The sequence below is a fragment of the Doryrhamphus excisus genome, chromosome 12, assembly GCF_030265055.1.
Source record: "Doryrhamphus excisus isolate RoL2022-K1 chromosome 12, RoL_Dexc_1.0, whole genome shotgun sequence".
NCBI classification, from domain to species: domain Eukaryota; kingdom Metazoa; phylum Chordata; class Actinopteri; order Syngnathiformes; family Syngnathidae; genus Doryrhamphus; species Doryrhamphus excisus.
The window spans coordinates 12,708,421-12,729,381 of record NC_080477.1 but is presented as its reverse complement, the minus strand read 5'-3'; the positions used below and the strand labels follow the sequence as shown (position 1 = coordinate 12,729,381).

The following is a 20,961-nucleotide window of genomic DNA, read 5'->3' as shown; positions in this document are numbered from 1 at the left end:
TCTCTGTGTGGAGTTTGCATGTTCTCCCCGTGCATGCGTGGGTTTTCTCCGGGTACTCCGGTTTCCTCCCACATTCCAAAAACATGCTAGGTTAATTGGCGACTCCAAATTGTCCATAGGTATGAATGTGAGTGGGAATGGTTGTTTGTCTATATGTGCCCTGTGATTGGCTGGCGACCAGTCCAGGGTGTACCCCGCCTCTCGCCCCAAGACAGCTGGGATAGGCTCCAGAACCCCCGCGACTCTCGTGAGGAAACCGCGATGTACCGAGGGAACACCGTATAGCATATTGACAGATTCTAGTGCCTTCATCCATTAAATCCACGTACATAATTACAAATGATGGCCTTTGGATAAAAGCTGTTTTGGACTCTGGCCCTGTAGTCATTTTTTAAAGGCTCTTCCAGATGGCAGCCAATGAGAGAAGATGGCCTGGGCAAGGTTCCACCTTTGGCTGAGATGTGTTTAGCACTCTATGGAGAGTTGCTGTGTGATGCTGAGCAGTTGGTGCACCATGCAGTAATGCCGTTTGTTCGTTCAGCCTCCACTGAGCAATGGTAATAAAGACACTAGATGATGCGATGATAAGGGAGGGGTGGAACATTGACATTTTTCAGTCTATCCGAGAACCGTCTTACTCGTTCACATACTTCACAAACAATGATAATAACGATGATTCCAGAAGGCACCAAAATCTTTTTGTGGTGCAAGGACGAGGCACTGCAGTGGATGTGCTGCTTGCCATCACTTTGTTGTCTTAAGCTCTTTGCTCAGTTCATAATCAGTTTTACTGGCAAACATAAAAGGCAGGCTTTCCCTTCAGTTGGATGTCCTTGACAAGTGGAAGAGAAGGTGGACGCAAAGAAGGATGCTTGCCAATCACATGAGGAGGAAGAAGCAGTGGAAGTCATTGTTTGTTGCCTTTATGTTTTCATATCATTTGGATTTTTGGTCAGTTTAGTGGCACATGGATGGCATCATAAACAATAAATAAAATCACAATCAGATTGTTATTTAGATAATGATCCTCATAATGCACATGGGGCATTTTCACCTTGCATAAAAAAAAACATTTATCCAGGATTTTCAATATGTAAATGAAAACACAAAGGGTATAATATAATAAACAGTGTTAACTGATGTATTCCCTCGCTCTATTGGCAGCAACAGTGTTGTTTTTGGCAGTAATAATCTCTTTCAACTTCTCATAACGCTCCATAATAATTACTTGATCCTCTTGTGTAAAAGACACCGTCTGGGATTACTACATTGTTGCACGGAAGTAGACTAATATAACGTTAAACGTCTCCTTTTATGAACCAGTCATGATGTGCTTTTTTTCACTATATTGACAGTTACTATTAAGATTAAGATTAAGATATGCCTTTATTCGTCCCTCAGTGGGGAAATTTGCATTGCACAGCAATACAGAATCAGTTAAGCAGTACAAAATACACAATATAGAAAAATAAACAATATAAACAGGCCAAGTATTAACAAAATCAACAGTTTTTTCCCAGAGTTATATACAAATACAGTATGCAGATAATATGAAAGGAGATGAGACATATGACCAGTCTATACACTGAGATCTTGAGTTAAAGTGAGTTTAAAGTGAGTTAATATGAGGCATCATGGAATACCTCACATAGAACCTAGTATATTGCATTTAGAACACTGAATATTGCACATGGAGGTTGATCAGATATTGCACAGTGAATGGAGTCTGGAGTAACTATACTGAATGTAAAAAACAAAGTATTACACAGATGTACATAGTGGTGTAGAAGTTTTATGGTAACCATTATGTCATTGTATGGTCATATCACCTCGTACTTCAGTACGAGGTAATATAAAAAAAACAAAACCTTAAACTATATTATGGAAAGCAGGAAGTGAACAAATGTAACAGTTACTGATTGTAAAAGTAAATTTCAAACAATGCACAAGGATGAGCCAATTCAAGAAACAATACAAGCAGTTGATGTTTGCTAAATACAAGGATGAAGAGTCTTGAACCAGTCATGATGTGCTATATATATCACTATATTGACACTTACTATGGTACCCATTATGTCATTGTATGGTCATATCACCTCGTACTTCGGTACAAGGTGCATTATAAAAAAACAACAAAAAAAACAACCTTAAACTGTATTATGGAAAGCAGGAAGTGAACAAATGTAACAGGTACTGATTGTAAAAGTACCAGATGGAGGGGTAGGATTTAATAAGCTTTGCTTCTTCCTACTCCTTTTGGACATGTGGAACTGTGAACTGATTATGTGATGCATTCAATTGTAATCTGATGCATGTTCAAATGAAATAAAACCATTACTATTACCATGTGAACATAAAGCTGAGAACCGACGTGACAAAGTAAGTTGATAACCACCGTTTAAGATCTGGAGGCTTATGGAGACCCCCGAAAAATGCAAACCCGGAGTAGTGGCTTTTTTTGTTTGGTGTAGACATTGCATAGGGCATCCCTCTTTTTAAATAAGATATACCATTGGAAGCATAACAACATTATCAATGTAGTTAGAAGTGCTGATGTCAGTGTAATTGGTGTAAATGGAAAGCTCAACTAAGAGTCAACTAATCAGTAGGTGAAATCCCGCTGACCTGTGACTTCACGGAGCTTTCGAACGTTTGCTATGAATTAGCTGATGTTATTTATCGCAGTAGACTTAGGTGAGGCTTCCTGTCCATTAGTGAGATGTTTGTTGATCTGCGCTAAGCCTCACAGTGAGGATGCTCTCTGTCTCTATCTCTCTCTCTGTCCTCCAGAGCGACCCGTGAATGCCGACCAGCAGGAGCGCACCCTGTTGAAGGGCGTGTTCAGCGTCAGGAAGGGCAAGACGCAGCTGCACAAGTGGGCTGAGCGGCAGGTCATTCTCTGCGGAACTTGTCTCATTGTGGCCTCGGTGAAAGACAGCCTGACAGGCAAGATGCACATCCTGCCTCTCGTAGGGGGAAAGGTGAGAAGTCAGAGTTCAGGGCAAAAAAAAAAAAAAGAACATCCATCCATCAATCCATTGTCTGTACCACTTATCCTCACGACGGTCGTGGGTATGCTGGAGCCTATCCCAGCTGTCTTCAGGCGATAGGTGCGGTACACCCTGGACTGGTCGCAAGAATTTTAAGGGCATGCTGGAGTCTATCCCAGTAAATGCTTATTGTCCCACAACTTGACGGGCGAAGATATTATTGTCAACATTTTTTAGACTAAATAAACCACAGTTTATTTATGATAATATAAAAATAATAATACATTTTTATTTTTTTGTTATATTATGGCATCTTGCTCTATTTCCCACTTTTGCTGGGTTTTGTTTATTTTATTTCTGCAGTGATCATAGATGGTGCTGTAAAGCACTTAGTGTTGCATGTCTTTGCAGGAAAAGTGCTATACAAATAAAGTTAATTTGATCTGAAAAAAAAAAGTTCAGGGCAGGCTGTATGCACATATTACAATACTTCCATGAAACACATTTAACCATAGAAACTCTGCCTGCTTAAGAATACCTGCCCAATCTAATGCCATCATTATTGCACACTTCATCGTACAGAGAAGTCTGTCTAATATTTTGCCCCATTTGACTAGCTGAAGAAGACAACCATGATATCCCACCATACCATAATATCATCTCTCAGTATGATACAGTGCATGTGTACACCACTGCAAATTGCAGCCATATTAATAAATACTCTGTACTGTTTGTGTTGTGGAGGTGGAGGAGGTGAAGAGGAGACAACACTGTCTGATGTTCAGCTCGGCAGGATCGCAGGCTCAGACCTACTTTGTCAACTTTGACACACTGACCGACTACCAGCGATGGCATCGACAGGCATCCAAAGTAAGCAGGAGACACAATGTGTGTCTGCCATCTTGTTGACCTTGCTGTGTCTGTTTCCAGTTTGTTTCCTCAGTTACGGTCACTTCATACTATTCCTGTACCCCGGAACTGCTGCACACAAAACAGTGAAAAACGGTCAAAAACATGCATGCATACTGTATTGCCTGTGGTGTATGTGGTACATGACGCGCATTGTGGCTTCTGATGCGCAGTCCAGTTCTGCACATTTAAAGGCAATGAGAGCCGTTCATTTGATTGGTTAAGATTACACTCGGCTCCTCCCTTTTTGCCACTTGCGCCGGTGGGAGGGTTAGAGGCGTGGGTGTGCCGCACTGTGCCGGGTGCGAGTCACGCTGCGGAGGAGCAGTCATCACATCGATGCTAGATAAATTTAAACTATGACAGAAATGTTTTGCACATGGTTGAATATTTATACTTTTTAAAGTTGATAATGCTGTTTAAATGTGTGTTTAAGAAAGCTGAATCCTACTGTGTTCAGTGTTTACATTTCAAAAAATATTTGTTTAAAAATGAGGCCTGTAATATTTGTTATCATGGTCATTTTTTCATGTAAATTGAGGGATCAAAAGCAGTATCGGCCACAAATATCGACCCAAGCAAAATCGGCCCTCGGCTAAGGGTGATGGAAAAAAATCGGTATCGGCATCGACCCCAAAAAAAACATATCGGTTGATCCCTAGTATTCAACACTGGTCACTAGGTGTCAGTAATGTTACATTATGTAACACTGATGAGATAATCGCCACCGCCATTAGTACTGGAAAAACTGGAACAAGTTTCAGTGTGTATTATATATATATATATATTAAATGTTATTTTCTATTGGTAAATACAAGTATAACCATATTTACAAGGTTTTCTATGCGTACAAAATTTGATCTGTAAATAAGGAATCCCCAAAATTCACTGATCACGGTCAAATCTGGAAACTTTAACCGCGATAAATGAGGGATTATTGTACATGTATGCTAGCATGTCTTCCAAAGCATTCTGGGGGCACTACAAATGTCATTTATACACCGTATGCCTTTTTTTTCTATAATTTTTGGCCCATTCTATCTCATCAAGGGATGAGTGTGTGTGGCATCAGTCATTTACACTAAGCTCTCTTTGTTCAGTTTAATGACTTTTGTGCCATTGCTCCTCTTACTGAAGCCGGGCAGACATTGTGAGCGTGTCCACTGAGGTGGAGACGACCTATGATTAGCCATGAAAGGAGAAAGTCGACCGAACAAAACGGGAATCCAATTAGTTGCAGATAAGTCTTTACAGTATGTGCTGTTATACAATACATACACAATTTCTGCTACATAGATAATATTGATGAAGTACAGGAACATTGGATATATTAATACAATGTTTACATTTTATGTCCTTTGCTGTAAAGTGTGTTAATTTGTGTGGGAAGATCCCTCAGCTTCGCTTCTGATTGAACACGGCAAAATAGAAGAGTTGTCTACGACCATGCATTTGTTGTTAAATGGCTTCCATCATGCAGCCTCCCTTCTCCTCCACACTGCTTCAGTTGTTTCTTCTTCCAATGTTTTCTTTCTTCTCAATCAATCCATCCCTCCGGTTCCCACATCACCTAATTAGTCTCATTGATCTTAGAAAAGCATTCACACCCACAGGCGTTTATATGGGAAGATGAGCAGCTTTGTCTTTGTCTTTCCGCCACTGTATAGAGCCTTGTGGTTATTGGGGATGCTGTCCTCACACTCGGGTCTGTTTCAGTGCTTCTTTTGTGCAAAAAGAAATGTATGAATGTCATTTGCCCATAATGCGGTCAATACCTGAAAGGATGTGTCATCATTCATGGGGAGGACTGAGTGACTGTACTAGAGCATGAATGATCAATGCGTTGTCAGGGTTTAAAAAATGGTGGATCCAAACAACATAATTCTGTCTTTTACTGCGATGATGCTTTTTGTCCTCTCAGTTTATCACATAACAGAAATATACTAAAATGCACAGACTTTCAATAAAGACATGGCATGGGATTCTTTTTTTCTGAGGATGTGACACACTTTTGAGGTCGCTTGTTGCTAGGTAGGATAGGGTAGGGCGTTTTTCTTCTCAAAGCCACAAAACATGGATGCACAGGCTTTGTTTTTAACCAGCAAGTATATGTGCAAAGCCGATTAACACCATTCTCATTTGCCTTCCTTGGTAACTTGGGAAGAGGGCTCCACTGCCCCATACAGCAGGGAAAGGACGAGGAGAGTTGGCAGGAAGACATCAACACCAAACTAACCAACACTATAAGGATATGACACCAGTTTTGTCAGCTCTCATTTTACAAGAAAATCACTACTTTTTTACCATCTGTTGAATCACACTTTGCCTGCACGCTGGACGAGTGGTTAGCACACAGGCCTCACAGCTAGGAGTCCCAAGTTCAATTCTACCCACAGCGATCTCTGTGTGGAGTTTGCATGTTCTCCTTGTGCATGCGTGGGTTTTCTCCGGGTAAAAAACATTCCAAAAACATGCTAGGTTAATTAGCGACTCCAAATTGTCCATAGGTATGAATGTGAGTGTGAATGGTTGTTTGTCTATATGTGCCACGCCTCTCGCCAGAAGACAGCTGGGATAGGCTCCAGCACCCCCACGACCATCGTGAGGATAAGCGGTCGAAAAATGAATAAATAAATTAATTAATTAATCACAGTGTTGCATGTGCCACTAATGGCAAAATCAGACAGTTACTGTATGTGTTGGTAACATTTTGGTAACATTTTCTTGCCTCTGATTGGTTAAGGGATTTGAGTTACATGGGAGCCAAGCTTCTATAAATTGGCCCCAAGCTCTTTTATACATGTATATGTATTTTTATGCATGGGTTTTATAATCAGCATTTCTGCATTTTTGAACCTGCATGTTTATGTGTGTTAAGGTGGTAGCTCAGACCGTCAGTTTGGTGGACCTGTCCTGCTACAGTCTGGAGGAGCTGCCTGAGTATCTGTTCTACAGCCAAGATGTCACCCACCTCAACTTGCGACACAACTTCATGAACCTGCTGGGGCCCGGAGGTCTGCTCCACCTCCCCAGGTAATAACCTGCTTGGAGGAACATGCAATACTGTAGACACAGTGGATGGGTTCTCCTGATTTATACACTAATGGTTAATATCCAAGTGGAGTTTTGGAACTTCTTCTCAGTCTTTTATTTGATCAGTTCAATACAGCATGCTTTCATACTGAGGCTTTTGTAGTTGAATGGCCATAATAGTGATGCATTGTGATAATATACCACGGCAAAACTCATGAACATACTGTTAGGTCAACACCTTTTTAAAGGTAGATGTTTTTGCCATCTGTAGGTTCTCACAGTTGAAGAGCTTGAACTTGTCTCACAACCGTTTGGGTGTCTTTCCTGAATGTGTATGCGAGATCCTCAACCTCACTGAGCTCAACCTTTCCTGCAACAACCTCCACACTGTCCCCGTGCAGATCGACAACCTCCAAAGGTGACGCATTGTCACTCATTGTCATTTGTTTGTGTGACATGTTGATATTCTCTTCTTCTTTGTCTTCATTTCTGGTCTGGTCTTCCAGCCTCCAGACTCTGTCTTTAGACGGAAACCACCTAAGCTCTCTGCCTGCTGAGCTAGGTGGACTCTCCCAGCTCAGCAGTCTGGGACTCTCCTTCAACGACTTCAATCACATCCCCGCTGTGCTGCAGAGACTGAGCGCTGTGGACAAGTTGTCCATGGCTGGAAACCAAGTGGTGTGTCTGGAAGTGTGTGCTCTGCTCTCTATGGGCCACCTAAAACACATTGACCTCAGGTAAATAAATTTTTTTTATAAAATATCATATAACAGCAACAAAATGGAATAGGGTTTCAAGATATATAATATGGTTGTTAGTGTGTAAACTAATCCGAAGTAAAACTACATCCTGGAGGCAGTAATGCCCAATTTTTACAGGTTATTTATTCATGTCTATTTCTTTATTATTACTTTTTTGCATTGTTACTTATTTTATTGCAAAATATTACTCTGTATTGACACTGCCCTTTTTGATGATGGTTATATGGTTATATATGATGGTTTTATTATGATACAGGTGCAATTTGAAAAAGGGAACATTATGTTCCTTGAAAAGCTCTCATGTTTAATCTGATGAGGTTGTTTATGTGTACCTAATGAAGTGTCCGACAATAGACGAAGGGATTCCCCATCTCACCCCCCTCCATCATTCCTGTTTCTTTTTTGTTTATCTTTCTGTCATTAATGTCCGTCCATCCATCCATTTTCCTCTACTTGTCGCGGGGGCAGCAGTCTTAGTAGGGAAGCCCAGACTTCCCGGTCCGCGGCCACCTCCCCCAGCTCCACCGGGAGGACACCAAGGCGTTCCCAGGCCAGCTGTGAGACATAATCCCTCCAGCGTGTCCTAGGTCTGCCCCGGGGCCTTTTCCCGGCTGGGCATGCCCATGCATGCCATGCATGTCATTAATGTCAAAAAAGATAAACATCCTTTTTCCTAACACTCATTCATTTCTCTTGGACTTTTAAATGATTTATTCCCAGCACCGCTTCCCTCTTCCCGCTTTGGATCTTTAGAGTTATGTGTACTTGTTGGCTTAGTCGTACCTCTTGAAGAATTACCGTGCATCGCTCATTGATATTTGTTACACTACTATTGCACTTGTGCCCCACCACGCAGCCGGCCAATAACTCAACGACAGCGTTAGCATAAGGTGTGGGTTCAAAATGACCAACAAGTACAAGGTATGTGTGTGTGGAGAATTAGTAGGATGGCTGCGCTGGTGGAAGAGTTGTTTATTAACTACTTGGCAGGCATTCAGGAGATATTGTCTATTTGACTGGAGGGAGAATGCAAAATGTGCGAGTCAAATCCAACAATGAATACAGTAAATTTAATGTTGCTTTATGGTAATGGTCATGGTTTTATTTCATTTGAACATGCATCAGATTACAATTGAGTGCATCACATAATCAGTTCATAGTTCCACATATCCAAAAGGAGTAGGAAGAAGCAAAGCTTATTAAATCCTACCCCTCCATCTGGTACTTTTACAATCAGTAACTGTTACATTTGTTCACTTCCTGCTTTCCATAATACAGTTTTTTTTTCTTAATAATGCACCTCGTACCGAAGTACGAGGTGATATGACCATACAATGACATAATGGGTACCATAGTAAGTGTCAATATAGTGATATATATAGCACATCATGACTGGTTCAAGACTCTTCATCCTTGTATTTAGCAAACATCAACTGCTTGTATTGTTTCTTGAATTGGCTCATCCTTGTGCATTGTTTGAGTTCCTTACTCAATCCATTCCATAGTAAGGACCTCAAACAATGGTCAAACAAACTTTATATTTATTGTCTTAAATTGTACTTAGTGTGAAAATGACGAGCAGTGTACTGTTTGTCAGAAGAAATTATACCATTTTTGGTGGGATTCACATAATTTACCATTGGGGAGTTTGTTTAAGGGATAAGTGGTTAGCATGTAGACCACACAATCAGGAGATTGGGTTAGATTGGGTTTGATTCTCCGCTTGGGCATCTCTGTGTGGAGTTTGCATGTTCTTCCAGTGCATGCGTGGGTTTTCTACAGGTACTCCGGTTTCCTCCCACATTCCAAAAACATGCTAGGTTAATTGGCGACTCCAAATTGTCCATAGGTATGAATGTGGCATGAAGAGTTCCCCAATAACCTTTGCATTCCCTCTCTTACTAATATATATTATAGGTTAAATGGACTGCGCTGTGTAAAAAGTGAGAGTCCAGAGCCAGTGAACCAGCTGACCCACTTGGACCTAAGGGATAACTGTTTGGACTCTCTGGACCTCACGTCTGTCTGCAACCTGGAGACGCTGAACTGTCAGCGCAATCAGCTGAGGGCGCTAACGGTCAGCGGTTTCACCCTACGCATGCTTCACGCCAGCTACAACCGTGAGTCCAAATCAGGGTGACTCGTTAGCTTTAGCATTCAATACACATGCACAATGTAATGAGTTCCATAATTAGCATTGGATTGTCCAGGTGTACCCATTAGAATACCATATGAGTACTGTACTTTGTAATAAATCTTTCATATTATTCTTATTTGTCCACAGGCCTTAGTACAGTCAGTGTTTACCCTGTCCCAAGCCAGCTGACACATTTGGATTTATCACAGTGAGTTCTATTGAATGTCCAATATCGCCATAATTTCACTTCATCTGAGCATACAAACTGTATTAATTATTATGAATTAAACATAGGGTGGTTAAAATATAACATGTGTATTTGTAATGTATTATACTGTACCAACATCAGTATGTGTGTTTGCATGTGTTGAGACAGAAACCTTCTGGAGTATCTACCAGATTGGGTGTGTGACTGCAGGAAAATAGAGATGCTGGATGTCACGGACAACCTCCTCTCCGAGCTTCCTTCCAGGTTATTGTTTATTATGTTAAGCCATGTTTCCAATGCCATGTGGTACAGTTTAATTTAACAGAGACCTATTATGCTTGTTTTATGTGCTTTGTATTGAGTTGCGGACGAACAAGGCACGATAAACCACGCAGAAAGCTTTCCAGATCTTCCAGATTCTGCACCTCTTTCTGCAGTGTTTGCATGGACTTCCTGTTTCCTTTCCTAACGGTCTGAGTGATTAGTCCGCTGTGATTGATCACACTTCCAAGCGCTCCTGAGGACTTCCGGATACGTAGATCCGCGTTTCCTGAGTGCAGGCAATTTGCAACCCATATAAGGAAGTCTGGATCGCATTGACTTCAGTAGAACTTTCAGTTGATGATTGATTTTGTTGGTCATAAGAACCCAATTGATTATGCGCAAGACAAAACAACAACATACAAAAATCTGAACATTTACAGTATATTTGAATTAAATTCTATTCTTATCTGTGATTGGCCAGTCTTCATTTTGGAGCTGTGGCTTAGTGAAAGGTCAATTTCTTTCCAGACGGTCACTAAAGCAGGTGATTTTAATGATGATCATCTCCTTCAATTTCAGGGAAGTAGCTCATGAATTAAATCACCTGCTGGAATGCTCCAATGGAAGCTGCACCAAACCGTACTTGTTTGTTGCTGTGGTAACAATAATCAAGGTATCAGGTCCCATCATACTGTGTTTTCCAAGTAGACACATAATTCATTCTCTCACTGCAACTTATGGACTTTTACTCAAGTCCAGCACAGCTTTGCGCATGTGGAGTTCTTGTTCTTTGGGTCTTTTGCCTCGTCGCTGCTGTTTCTGTGTTGCTTTGTTCTTTCCTCTCTGACGTCTCTTCTGGTCTCCAAACAGATTGCTCAACAGCTTGAGTTTGAGAAAACTCCTGGCGGGGAACAACCACTTGCAGAGAGTGCCTGACTTGCTAGACCACGTCCCCCTGGAAGTCCTGGACCTCCAACACAACAAGCTATCAGAACTCCCGGAGAGTCTCTTTTTCAAGGCCTTAAAGTGAGCGTGCCCTCACATTGAACTCGTCTGACTGACATGTCTCCATTTGGTCCAATTTGTTCCATGCTTGTTCTGAGGTGACAACTAATGTATAGCGTATGAAAGGGTTACTGTATGTCATCGATCAATGTAGCGTTCTAAGCTGCAACGTGAGCACTATTTAACCGCCTATTTCCTGTGAGGCAAATCACTTAACACCCATTAGCGGGCAAAGCGCTCTAATGGACTTTTTTTTTTTTGTCTCAAACGCTGAGACGTAATAATTGGTGCCTCTTTTCTAAATGCTGCGTTTTCCAATCGGGAGCATCTAAACTCCAGAGTCATCCAGTAAACAAACTGTGGAGACATTCCTTTAGTTCTGCAGAATGTCAAATATTCTTTTTTGTTCAGCACAGTGGATCAAAAACCACAACAATAAACAGAAATAAAATTTCAACACATCTCATATGTGCAATTGTTCCTAATAATACTGATTTTATCGGTTCCTTCCTCCACAGCCTAAAACATTTAAATGCGTCATCCAACGCCCTGGAAAGCATTCCTCCGAGTGGCCAATCAGACGAGAGTCTCAGCACCCTGCAGGAGTTCTACCTGACGAGGAACAAACTCACCGAAGACTGTGGTGCTCTATTGGTGGGACACCACAACCTGAGGGTCCTTCATATTGCCTACAACCAGTTGCTCTCCTTCCCTGCCAGGTTTGTGAACGCCCAAGCCACAATATTAGGTACACCCTGTGAATCAGCGGTCTGTATTTGTATGAGTTTAGCTGGGTTTCTTGTTATTTCTTGAAGTAAGCTGAGTAAGTTGGAGCTGCTGGAAGAACTCAATCTAAGTGGCAACCAGCTGAAGAGCATCCCCTCCACGGTGTCCAGCTGTAAAAAATTGCATACCCTCATAGCACACTCCAATCACATCACGGTCTTCCCTGAGATCCTCAACCTTCCAGAAATCAAGGTGAGACAGTTTGTGAGGGGTGTGACATTATTAATAACGCACTAATGTATATGTATATATATATGTATGTGTAGCTTGTGGATCTGAGCTATAATCAGCTGACTGAGATCCAATTGCCCGACTCGCTGCCGCCGACGCTGCAGGAGCTCGACTTGACAGGCAACAGCAGCCTGATGCTGGAACATAAAACCCTTAATCTGTTCAGGTGAGTTGCGATGGAGGTTAGATGATTTACTGTACATAGCTTACTATATTGTTATTCCCTTTTTAAAGTCACATCACCACATTGAAACTGGACCAAAAATCCTCCACCGCGGCTGATTCGCAAAACACCTCCACTCCTTGGAGCCACGGCTACTCTGAAATGAGAGGCCAAAGGAACAAGTGAGTTTGTTGTTCTTTTCATGTATGAAGGAATTTACCCTGACTGACATTTCTATACAAGTGTACCAATGAATGAAGTCGTCATTGGTAACGCCAAAAAACAACAAAGGAATATGACTAAAAATGGAAATAGCATCTATGCAGAGGCACTTTATGTAGACTTTGTAAAGCCATGCTGATGTGTCGAGGTAAACACTAAATCAGGGGTGTCAAACCTTTTCCACCAAGGGTGGCATATTGAGAAGTGAAATTATGAGTTTGGTGTCTTACTAATATGAACTTTTTTTATTTACATTACAATGTTTGCCTTGTTTCTTTTTATTTTACTTTTTATTGTCATAATATTTAGACTTTATTATCATAACATTGTGACTTTTACCAACCAAATTTTCCTTAAATTGTCATGACTATTTAGAAAATTACATATTTTGTCTTTATTATTTTGAACTCATGCTATTTTTTATATTATGACAATTGTCCTAATATTTTGTATTTTTCTTTTCTATTTACATTACAATGTTTGCCTTGTTTCTTTTTACTTTACTTTTTATTGTCATAATATTTAGACTTTATTATCATAACATTGTAACTTTTACCAACCAAATTTTCCTTAAATTGTCATGACTGTTTAAAAAAATTACATATTTTGATTTTATTATTTGGACCTTATGCTATTTTTTTTAATATTATGACAATTGTCATATTATTTTTGTCTTTAATCTTGAAAAATTACTGCTGTTTTTCAATTTTTGCTGTTTTTTGGGGTTTATTTTTAGAATACGCCAAGGGCCAACCAAAAAAACACACCCGGAAGCCATAAATGTTGTTCCCCGGGCCCCACTTTGGACACCCCTGCACTAAATGGACAATAGTATTAGGACACATTTATTAATCAATTTAATCAATCAATCATGGATTGTGACAGACTGCTTAAATCTTAGTTCTTCATCATAAAAACTTTGGAAAAATATAATGGCTATATAATGAGTATACCCACAAAGCCATTCTTGGATAAATGGTGCGTAAAGAGCCCGTCAAGTAGAATGGAGATGGTGAGCCAGCAGGTCCTCCCTCTCTCAGTAGTAATAATAGGCTGAACGGTGGTCGAGTGGGTAGCATGTACTCCAAATTGTGCATGATTGTTTGTCTATATGTGCCCTGTGATTGGCTGGGGACCAGTCCAGGGTGTACCCCGCCCAAAGACAACTGGGATAGGCTCTAGTGAGGATAAGTGGCTTGAATGGATGGATTGGACTTATTGTATCTTTACCAGCAGAGCATACTGTATATTCACCATGTTGGACCCGACTGCAAAAGTACACATTTGAATGCAGTTCTTTTGTTTTCACCAGGTTGTGTGTGTCCGTGCTGGCCATAGACCGCCTTGGAGACAGCGTGGAAGCATGTTATGGTATCTTTGATGGCGACCGCAATGAGGAAGTGCCTCGTCTGCTTCAGTGCACCATGGGTGACGTGTTGTCCGAAGAAGTGCAACATTCCAGTATTGACAGCGTCTATATGAGCAATACCTTCCTAACCTCACACAGGTTTGTACAATTCAGATAAAATATTGCATTGCTTCAGTCTGGTTCAGATTCTGGTTGTGTGCTTGACTAACGGAACAGGAAACTAGGTATGGCCGGGCAGAAACTGGGTGCGTCCGCATTGCTGTGTTATATTCACCATGAGTCGTCAGAGCCAGGAGGCTACCTCAGTGTGACTGTGGCCAACGTGGGGACCTGCCAGGCGGTGCTGTGTCGGGACGGCCGACCCGTACCCCTCTCCAAGGTTTACAGCTTGGAGAACTGCACTGAGGAGATGGAGAGAGTTAAACTCCACAAGGCCATCATTACGGAGGTAATTATCACATTATTTACGGCATTAAGGGTCGTGTATTTTACCCTGTGTACTCTATATGGCATATACGTAGAGCAGGGGTGTCCATACTTTTTCCACCAAGGGCCACATTAATGAAAGAATGGAAGTGCTACTTTGACATATTTTAAACCAACACATGTAGAAATGCTAAGAAGTGCTATACGTGTGTATTATTGTGTATTATTAGTAAGAGTGTTTGTTCTTTTTTTATATTTCTGATGAATTTCTGATACTACTGTTTGCTCTTGATATATTTATTTTACTTTTATACTTTTTTTGTTTTTTTTTCCATTTCTGCTTTTTTAATTTTCCAACTTAATAGTTCAACTTTCTTCGATTAAATTTCTTCTCGTAATTGTGACTTTATTCCTATATTATTTTGACTTTTTTCTAATAATATAATATAATATATTTCTAATAATATTTTCCCTAACCTAATTTTCAAATAATTATGATATTTGTTGTTTTGTTTTTGTTTTTTATATTATTATATTAAATATTTCATTTCTTCATAGTACTAAAATGACGTTATTTTTTCCTCATAATGTTATCCATTTTCTATACAGCTTATTCTAATGAGTGTCACAGGGTTATGCTGGAGACTATCCCAGCTGACTTTGGGCGATATTATGATGGTATTCTTGTAATATATATACCTTTTCTTGTTAGATTACAATTTTTTCTCTTAATATTTTCACTATATTGTTGTAAAATTAATGCTGATTTTTCAATTTTTTATTGCTGCTTGTCCTCATTGGGATCATGGAGTATGCTGGAGCCTATCCCAGCTGACTTCAGGCGAGAGGCAGGATACACCCTGGACTGGTCGCCAGCCAATCACAGGGCACATATAGACAAACAACCATTCACACTCACATTCATACCTATGGACAATTTGGAGTCGCCAATTAACCTAGCATGTTTTTGGAATGTGGGAGGAAACCGAAGTAAGAAGACAGGAGAAAACAGACCAACTCCACACAGAGATTCCCAAGCGGAGATTCGAACCCAGGGCTCCTGACTGTGTGGCCAACATGCTCACCACTTGTCCGCTTAAAAATAGTAAATGTAAAAACAAATATTGTATTCTTGCAGTCTTACAGGTTTGAATGCAACTTTAGAATCATATTCTGAATTGTAAGATGATTAATTACAGTAATTAATTATTTATGTTTGATTTGGAATTAAAAACATTAGTCAAGACAGATTTTTCCTGGCATGTGGCCTACTTTTTTGCCGTTTTAAATAATCCACTGTGTTGAGCTGTGATTAAAAATGTCTGATCTATCATTATCATTAATATTTGGCTCCATAATCAAAGCCAGCCGTGACTTACCCTGAGGGATTTTCTGTTTTTTAGGATAACAAAGTAAGTGGTGTGACGTGCTGTTCCCGCCTGCTGGGCTGCTCTTATCTGTCCCCATGGGTGATTCCGAAGCCCTGGGTGCACACCGAGCCGCTCTCTTCCCACGACGACTTCCTGATCTTGGGTAATCGAACGCTGTTTGAGCGGGTCTCCTACCAGGAAGCTGCGTGCACCGTTCAAGCCGTGCAGGATCCACGTGCTGCAGCCAAGAAGCTTTGCTCGCTGGCTCAGAGTTACGGCTGTAAGGATAACATCGGAGCTGTCGTCGTGGCGTTGAAGATCGCAGAGGACAGCTGTACCTGTGAACCACCGGTCTACACCGAACTCCGGGGTCCTCCGCCTGTACCATTGTCTGTGTCCATGACACCAGCCCCTAGCGACACAGCCACCCTGTCATCCACTAGTGGGGTGGTCTCGGAGTTCAACAGTGAAACGTCAGCATCAGAGCTGGGTAGCGAGGCGGGTTCCACTGCTTCTGATGAGCACCCATCTTCAGGAGCTGCTCCCCGCCCAGAGAGACGATGTAGCCTCCATCCAAGCACCACTCTCTGTGGGATCATAGTCCCAGCCTCGGGTGGGCTAGTAAACCACATGGGTGTGTTCCAGCGACAACCATCCTCTGCCACATTCTCTAGCAACCATTCTGACAACGGCTTGGACAGTGACGACGAGACCCCCCTGGAGGGCGTCATCTCCAATGGCAGCAAGTTAGAAGTAGAAGTCGACATTCACTGTTGTGCTTTCCAGCTGCGGTCAGCGTCCTCCGAGAGCAACAAGGACCTTGACCTTGAAAAGCGAGGTTATGATTATCCTAATGGGAAGATGCGCAGACAGAACAGCGTGGTGGTCTCCACAACAAATGGCTGCCTGTTGGCAGTTTGTGGAAGAGAGATCGCCGACCTCAAAAAGTCACCTTCTACATCGAGCTTATTTGGGAAGAAGCTCTCCAATGGTTCTGTGGTGGCCCCTGAAGACAGTCATAATCTCATCGAGGTGGCCCTGGAAGCTCCTAAGAAGAAGTCTGGTTATTTCACTGCACCGGCACAGCAGGACCCCGAGGACCAGCTGATTGTGCCACCTTGTCTGGAGCAGGAAGTACGGGAGCAGCTAAAAGGCCAGAGCACTGCTGTCTCAGGTCCATCTGCTACATCCACACCAACTTCCTTGAAAGACTCAGGGTGCGATCAACCCCATTCTGCTTCCTTTGCCCCCAACATGGTGCCAGGTCCTGGTGCAACTCCCATCATTAAGCAGGAGGTGTATGACACTGCCCTCTAAAGGGGAAGACAGCACAAATTGGCTGCAATGCTGTTATTGTGCCATCCCAGGGAAGCAAAGGATATGCTTCTCCTCTGTTATGCGACCAAGCCTCCACTTTGAGATCTAACTTGGAAATTCAGAATTTGGTCGAGCATTTACAGGATAGTGTTGAGTGCGGGTCGTATTCTTCTTGATAAAGTGCCTCTTGCAGACAACTCAGCCCCCCCCCAACTTCCCAGGCTAAATGGCTGTTTTAGAATAGAGCTTCTTACTTGCAGTGCATTTGAATGAAGGACAGTGTGTCTTAGAGACCGAACCCTGGCACTGCAAGCTTCATTTTCCTGTGTCTTATAAATGGACATCAAACAATACAACCGTCATTCATCACACATAACCACATTTCCACTCAGTTCAGTTTATCATAATATGGTTTGTTAACAGTAAATGCTAATCATAGGCATGGAGAGGGCTGCTATGTGTCTGGCTACACTGTGTTGGTACCATTCCAACCATCCTGATTGGTATGCCACACTGTACAGTATGGACGGTTATAGTATTCTACCATGGGAAATCATGATTGGATTTGTAGTTCATAAGGAATTGGAAGATGCCTGTCAGGATACGTTGTGGTTGTTGAGTATGCATTTCTCATTTTGAGGATGGAAACACAAAAAAATGTGCTTATCAAATTGTACTGATGGGTGAAAAGCAAACACTGAAGGCCTCGCAGAAAAACAATGGCAAGATTTGATTTTGCATAGAATCTTCTGTATAGAATGCACACTCCTAAGTAATACTAGTATTAAAATCGTTCATTCATATTCAGAGCAATGCATCTTGACTATACAGCAGCTGTAAAAAAATAGTATGAAGTCATTCAACCGTGCAAAGCTGACATGAAGGTGATTTTTTATCACACTGCAATCCGTGACGGTGTGTGAGCCTCTCTCCTTGTAGGGACATACAGTTTTTCATCATGTTGTTGGTTGCTTGACCTAAATTTCAGTCAAATGAATCTATGGAGGCATGATAATTATAGAGTGTTTTATGTTCTTCAAAGATTGGCACAATGACAATACAGTGGTGTGAAAAAAATGTTTGCATGCTAAGTGTTTTTGTCACACTTAACTGTTTCAGATCATCAAAAGAAATCAATATCAGTCAAGGACATTACAACTGATCTCAAAATGCTATTTTTAAATGAAACTATTTATTATTAAGGGAGAAAAAAATCCAAACCTACCTGCCACCCTCAGCAGCAACAACTGCAATCAAGCATTTGTGATATCTTGCAATGAGTCTCTTACAGTGTTTTGCAGAATTGTTGTAATTCAGTCACATTGGACATTTTTTCAGCTTGAACCGTCTTTTTAAGGTCATGCCACAGCATCTCAATAGGATTCAGGTCAGGGCTTTGACTAGGCCACTCCAAAGTCTTCAATTTGTTGCTGCAGAACAGGAAGTTGGTGTCAGCTTCAGGTTACCAACAGATGGCCAGACATTCTCCAGCATTTTTTTTTTTTTGGTAGACAGCAGAATTCATGGTTTGATTTATCACAGCAAGTCTTCCAGGCCTTGAAGCCGAAATACAGCCCTAGAGCATCACACTACCACCACCACATTTTACCGCTGGTGTGATGTTCTTTTAACCAGATGTAATGGGACACACACCTTCCAAAACGTTAAACTTTGTATTTTCCCAAAGATCTTGGGGATCATCAAGATGTTTTCTGGCAAAATTGAAAAGAACCTTATTGTTCTTTTTGTACAGCAGTGGTTTTGGTCTTTCTTATAGTGGAGTCATTTCGCCATTTGTGGATAATGGCTCTCACTGTGCTTTAGTACCGTAACCTTTTCCCGACTGATAGATCTCCGGTAATCTCAGTTAAGTTATGTTTTAACTTGCCACTGGCTATGTCAGTTTGAATACTTTTTCTCCCATAATATAAAAAATGCATTATGTGTTCAGTTGTGTTGTCATTAACTAATATTTAAATTTGTTTGATGATCTCAAACAATTCAGTGTGACAAACAAAAAAATAAATCAGGAAGGGGGCCAAGACTTTTTCGCACCACTGTATACCAGTGATACAATTCTCCCTTAAACACCGTAAAAAAAATCTGGAACATCTTTTGTGCCTTTTTTTTTTAGCTAACACCAGACTCTGTTTACACACTCGCTGTATGAACTAAAATTATGTGTATTTTGCTTTCAAACATAACTGAATTTCGCTTAGCAAGTTGGGGATTTTTTTTCATATTCTTCTTAAGCTGCTGTGCCTCCCTCGAAATTACCGGCACATGATTATTTGAGGCTGCTCAGCGGACGAGTGGTTAGCATGCAGGCCTCACATCTAGGAGACCCGAGTTCAATCCCACCCTCGGCCATCTCTGTGTGGAGTTTGCATGTTCTCCCCGTGCATGCGTGGGTTTTCTCCGGGTACTCCGGTTTCCTCCCACATTCCAAAAACATGCTAGGTTAATTGGCGACTCCAAATTGTCCATAGGTATGAATGTGAGTGTGAATGGTTGTTTGTCTATATGTGCCCTGTGATTGGCTGGCGACCAGTCCAGGGTGTACACTGCCTCTCGCCCAAAGACAGCTGGGATAGGCTCCAGCATTCCCGCGACCCTTGTGAGGATAAGCGGTACATAATAAGTGAATGAATGAATGAAAATTTAAATTATCAGATGGATGTGACTCCTTGTTCCCGGTGCCAAAATAGATTGATATGGTTTTTAGAAGGCCAAAGTCAGGTAATTGCACATTCCAATTCTATGTCTTGTTTTGTATTGTACTCCATAGTTTGACTTTTCAGTCTTCCCCTTTTAGCTTTAAAGTGTCAAGTATTTGTTCAAAGGAAAAGGAGCCATTGTTTGAATCCCACTCAAGTTGTGTTATTGTCTCAGAAGCCTTAATTGATGTGTCTTGCTCTTGTTAAAGTTTTGTCTTCTTCTTGGATTCAATCGGAAATAGTCAAGCACTTTGTACTAAGTGAAGTATATGATAGAATGTAGCCGTGTACATTATATCGTGTACTTGATTTATGGTGGGGTCCGTACAGGATGAAGGAAATATGTTTTTCTTTTTTTTTCCTATATACTTGTTGTCTTATATCAACTGCATTTATTATCCGTATAACATATTTATTAATTTTAAAACACTATTTGTATTTTTATATGGCCTAGTCAGAGATTTACAAGCTGGGTGCTGAAATGAGACATTGGGGTGGGGGGGGGGGGGGGGGGGGGGGTATGAATTTATTTTAAAAGGCCACTCAAGCCCGACACAATACTCCACTCCTGACTGGAGACACAGTGCAAGTATTTATTGGCTTGTAGGACATACAGTATATCTAAGAAATAAAGATAATAATAACAAAACTAATAATAAGCTCACATATTAATTTAGAAGCACTTTTCATGACACTGTCACCTTTTATATATATATATATATATATATATATATATATATATATATATATATATATATATATATATATATATATATATCAATGCATTAACAAAGGGAGAGGCAATTTTGTGGGGAGAGAATAAATGCTACATAAAGATTACTGGCACATAACAGTAATAAAGCTTGTTCTAAATATTGCCATATTTGCAGTACCTAAACTTCCAAAAATCATTTATTTCATGTGTCTTGACACTGATGACTTGAATGTAGATGTGTGTGTGTGTGTGTGTGTGTTCCTTCTTCAATACCTGGGCTGCTTTGCACAGCCATACATCCTCTGCTATTATAGTTCTATACTTTTATACAAATACTG

The 20,961-nt window shown here is 41.0% G+C and overlaps 1 protein-coding gene across 2 annotated transcripts in view; it reads left to right on the top strand.

The window, feature by feature from the left end:
* Positions 1 to 20,396, top strand: part of phlpp2 (PH domain and leucine rich repeat protein phosphatase 2) — a 30,687-nt gene extending 10,291 nt beyond the window's left edge. The window contains exons 4-19 of one of the 2 annotated variants that reach the window (XM_058088836.1): positions 2,791 to 2,981; positions 3,735 to 3,860; positions 6,778 to 6,932; positions 7,204 to 7,350; positions 7,439 to 7,669; positions 9,611 to 9,813; positions 9,978 to 10,038; positions 10,207 to 10,302; positions 11,173 to 11,328; positions 11,826 to 12,026; positions 12,123 to 12,285; positions 12,360 to 12,490; positions 12,559 to 12,669; positions 14,022 to 14,216; positions 14,295 to 14,526; positions 15,908 to 20,396. In XM_058088836.1, the coding sequence (XP_057944819.1) occupies positions 2,791 to 2,981; positions 3,735 to 3,860; positions 6,778 to 6,932; positions 7,204 to 7,350; positions 7,439 to 7,669; positions 9,611 to 9,813; positions 9,978 to 10,038; positions 10,207 to 10,302; positions 11,173 to 11,328; positions 11,826 to 12,026; positions 12,123 to 12,285; positions 12,360 to 12,490; positions 12,559 to 12,669; positions 14,022 to 14,216; positions 14,295 to 14,526; positions 15,908 to 17,191 (3,683 nt within the window). In that variant the 3' untranslated portion in view covers positions 17,192 to 20,396. Of the gene's footprint in view, positions 1 to 2,790; positions 2,982 to 3,734; positions 3,861 to 6,777; positions 6,933 to 7,203; positions 7,351 to 7,438; positions 7,670 to 9,610; positions 9,814 to 9,977; positions 10,039 to 10,206; positions 10,303 to 11,172; positions 11,329 to 11,825; positions 12,027 to 12,122; positions 12,286 to 12,359; positions 12,491 to 12,558; positions 12,670 to 14,021; positions 14,217 to 14,294; positions 14,527 to 15,315; positions 15,805 to 15,907 lie in introns of those variants that run through there. The other variant, XM_058088837.1, reaches the window with a different exon arrangement.
* Positions 20,397 to 20,961: the final 565 nt, after the last annotated feature.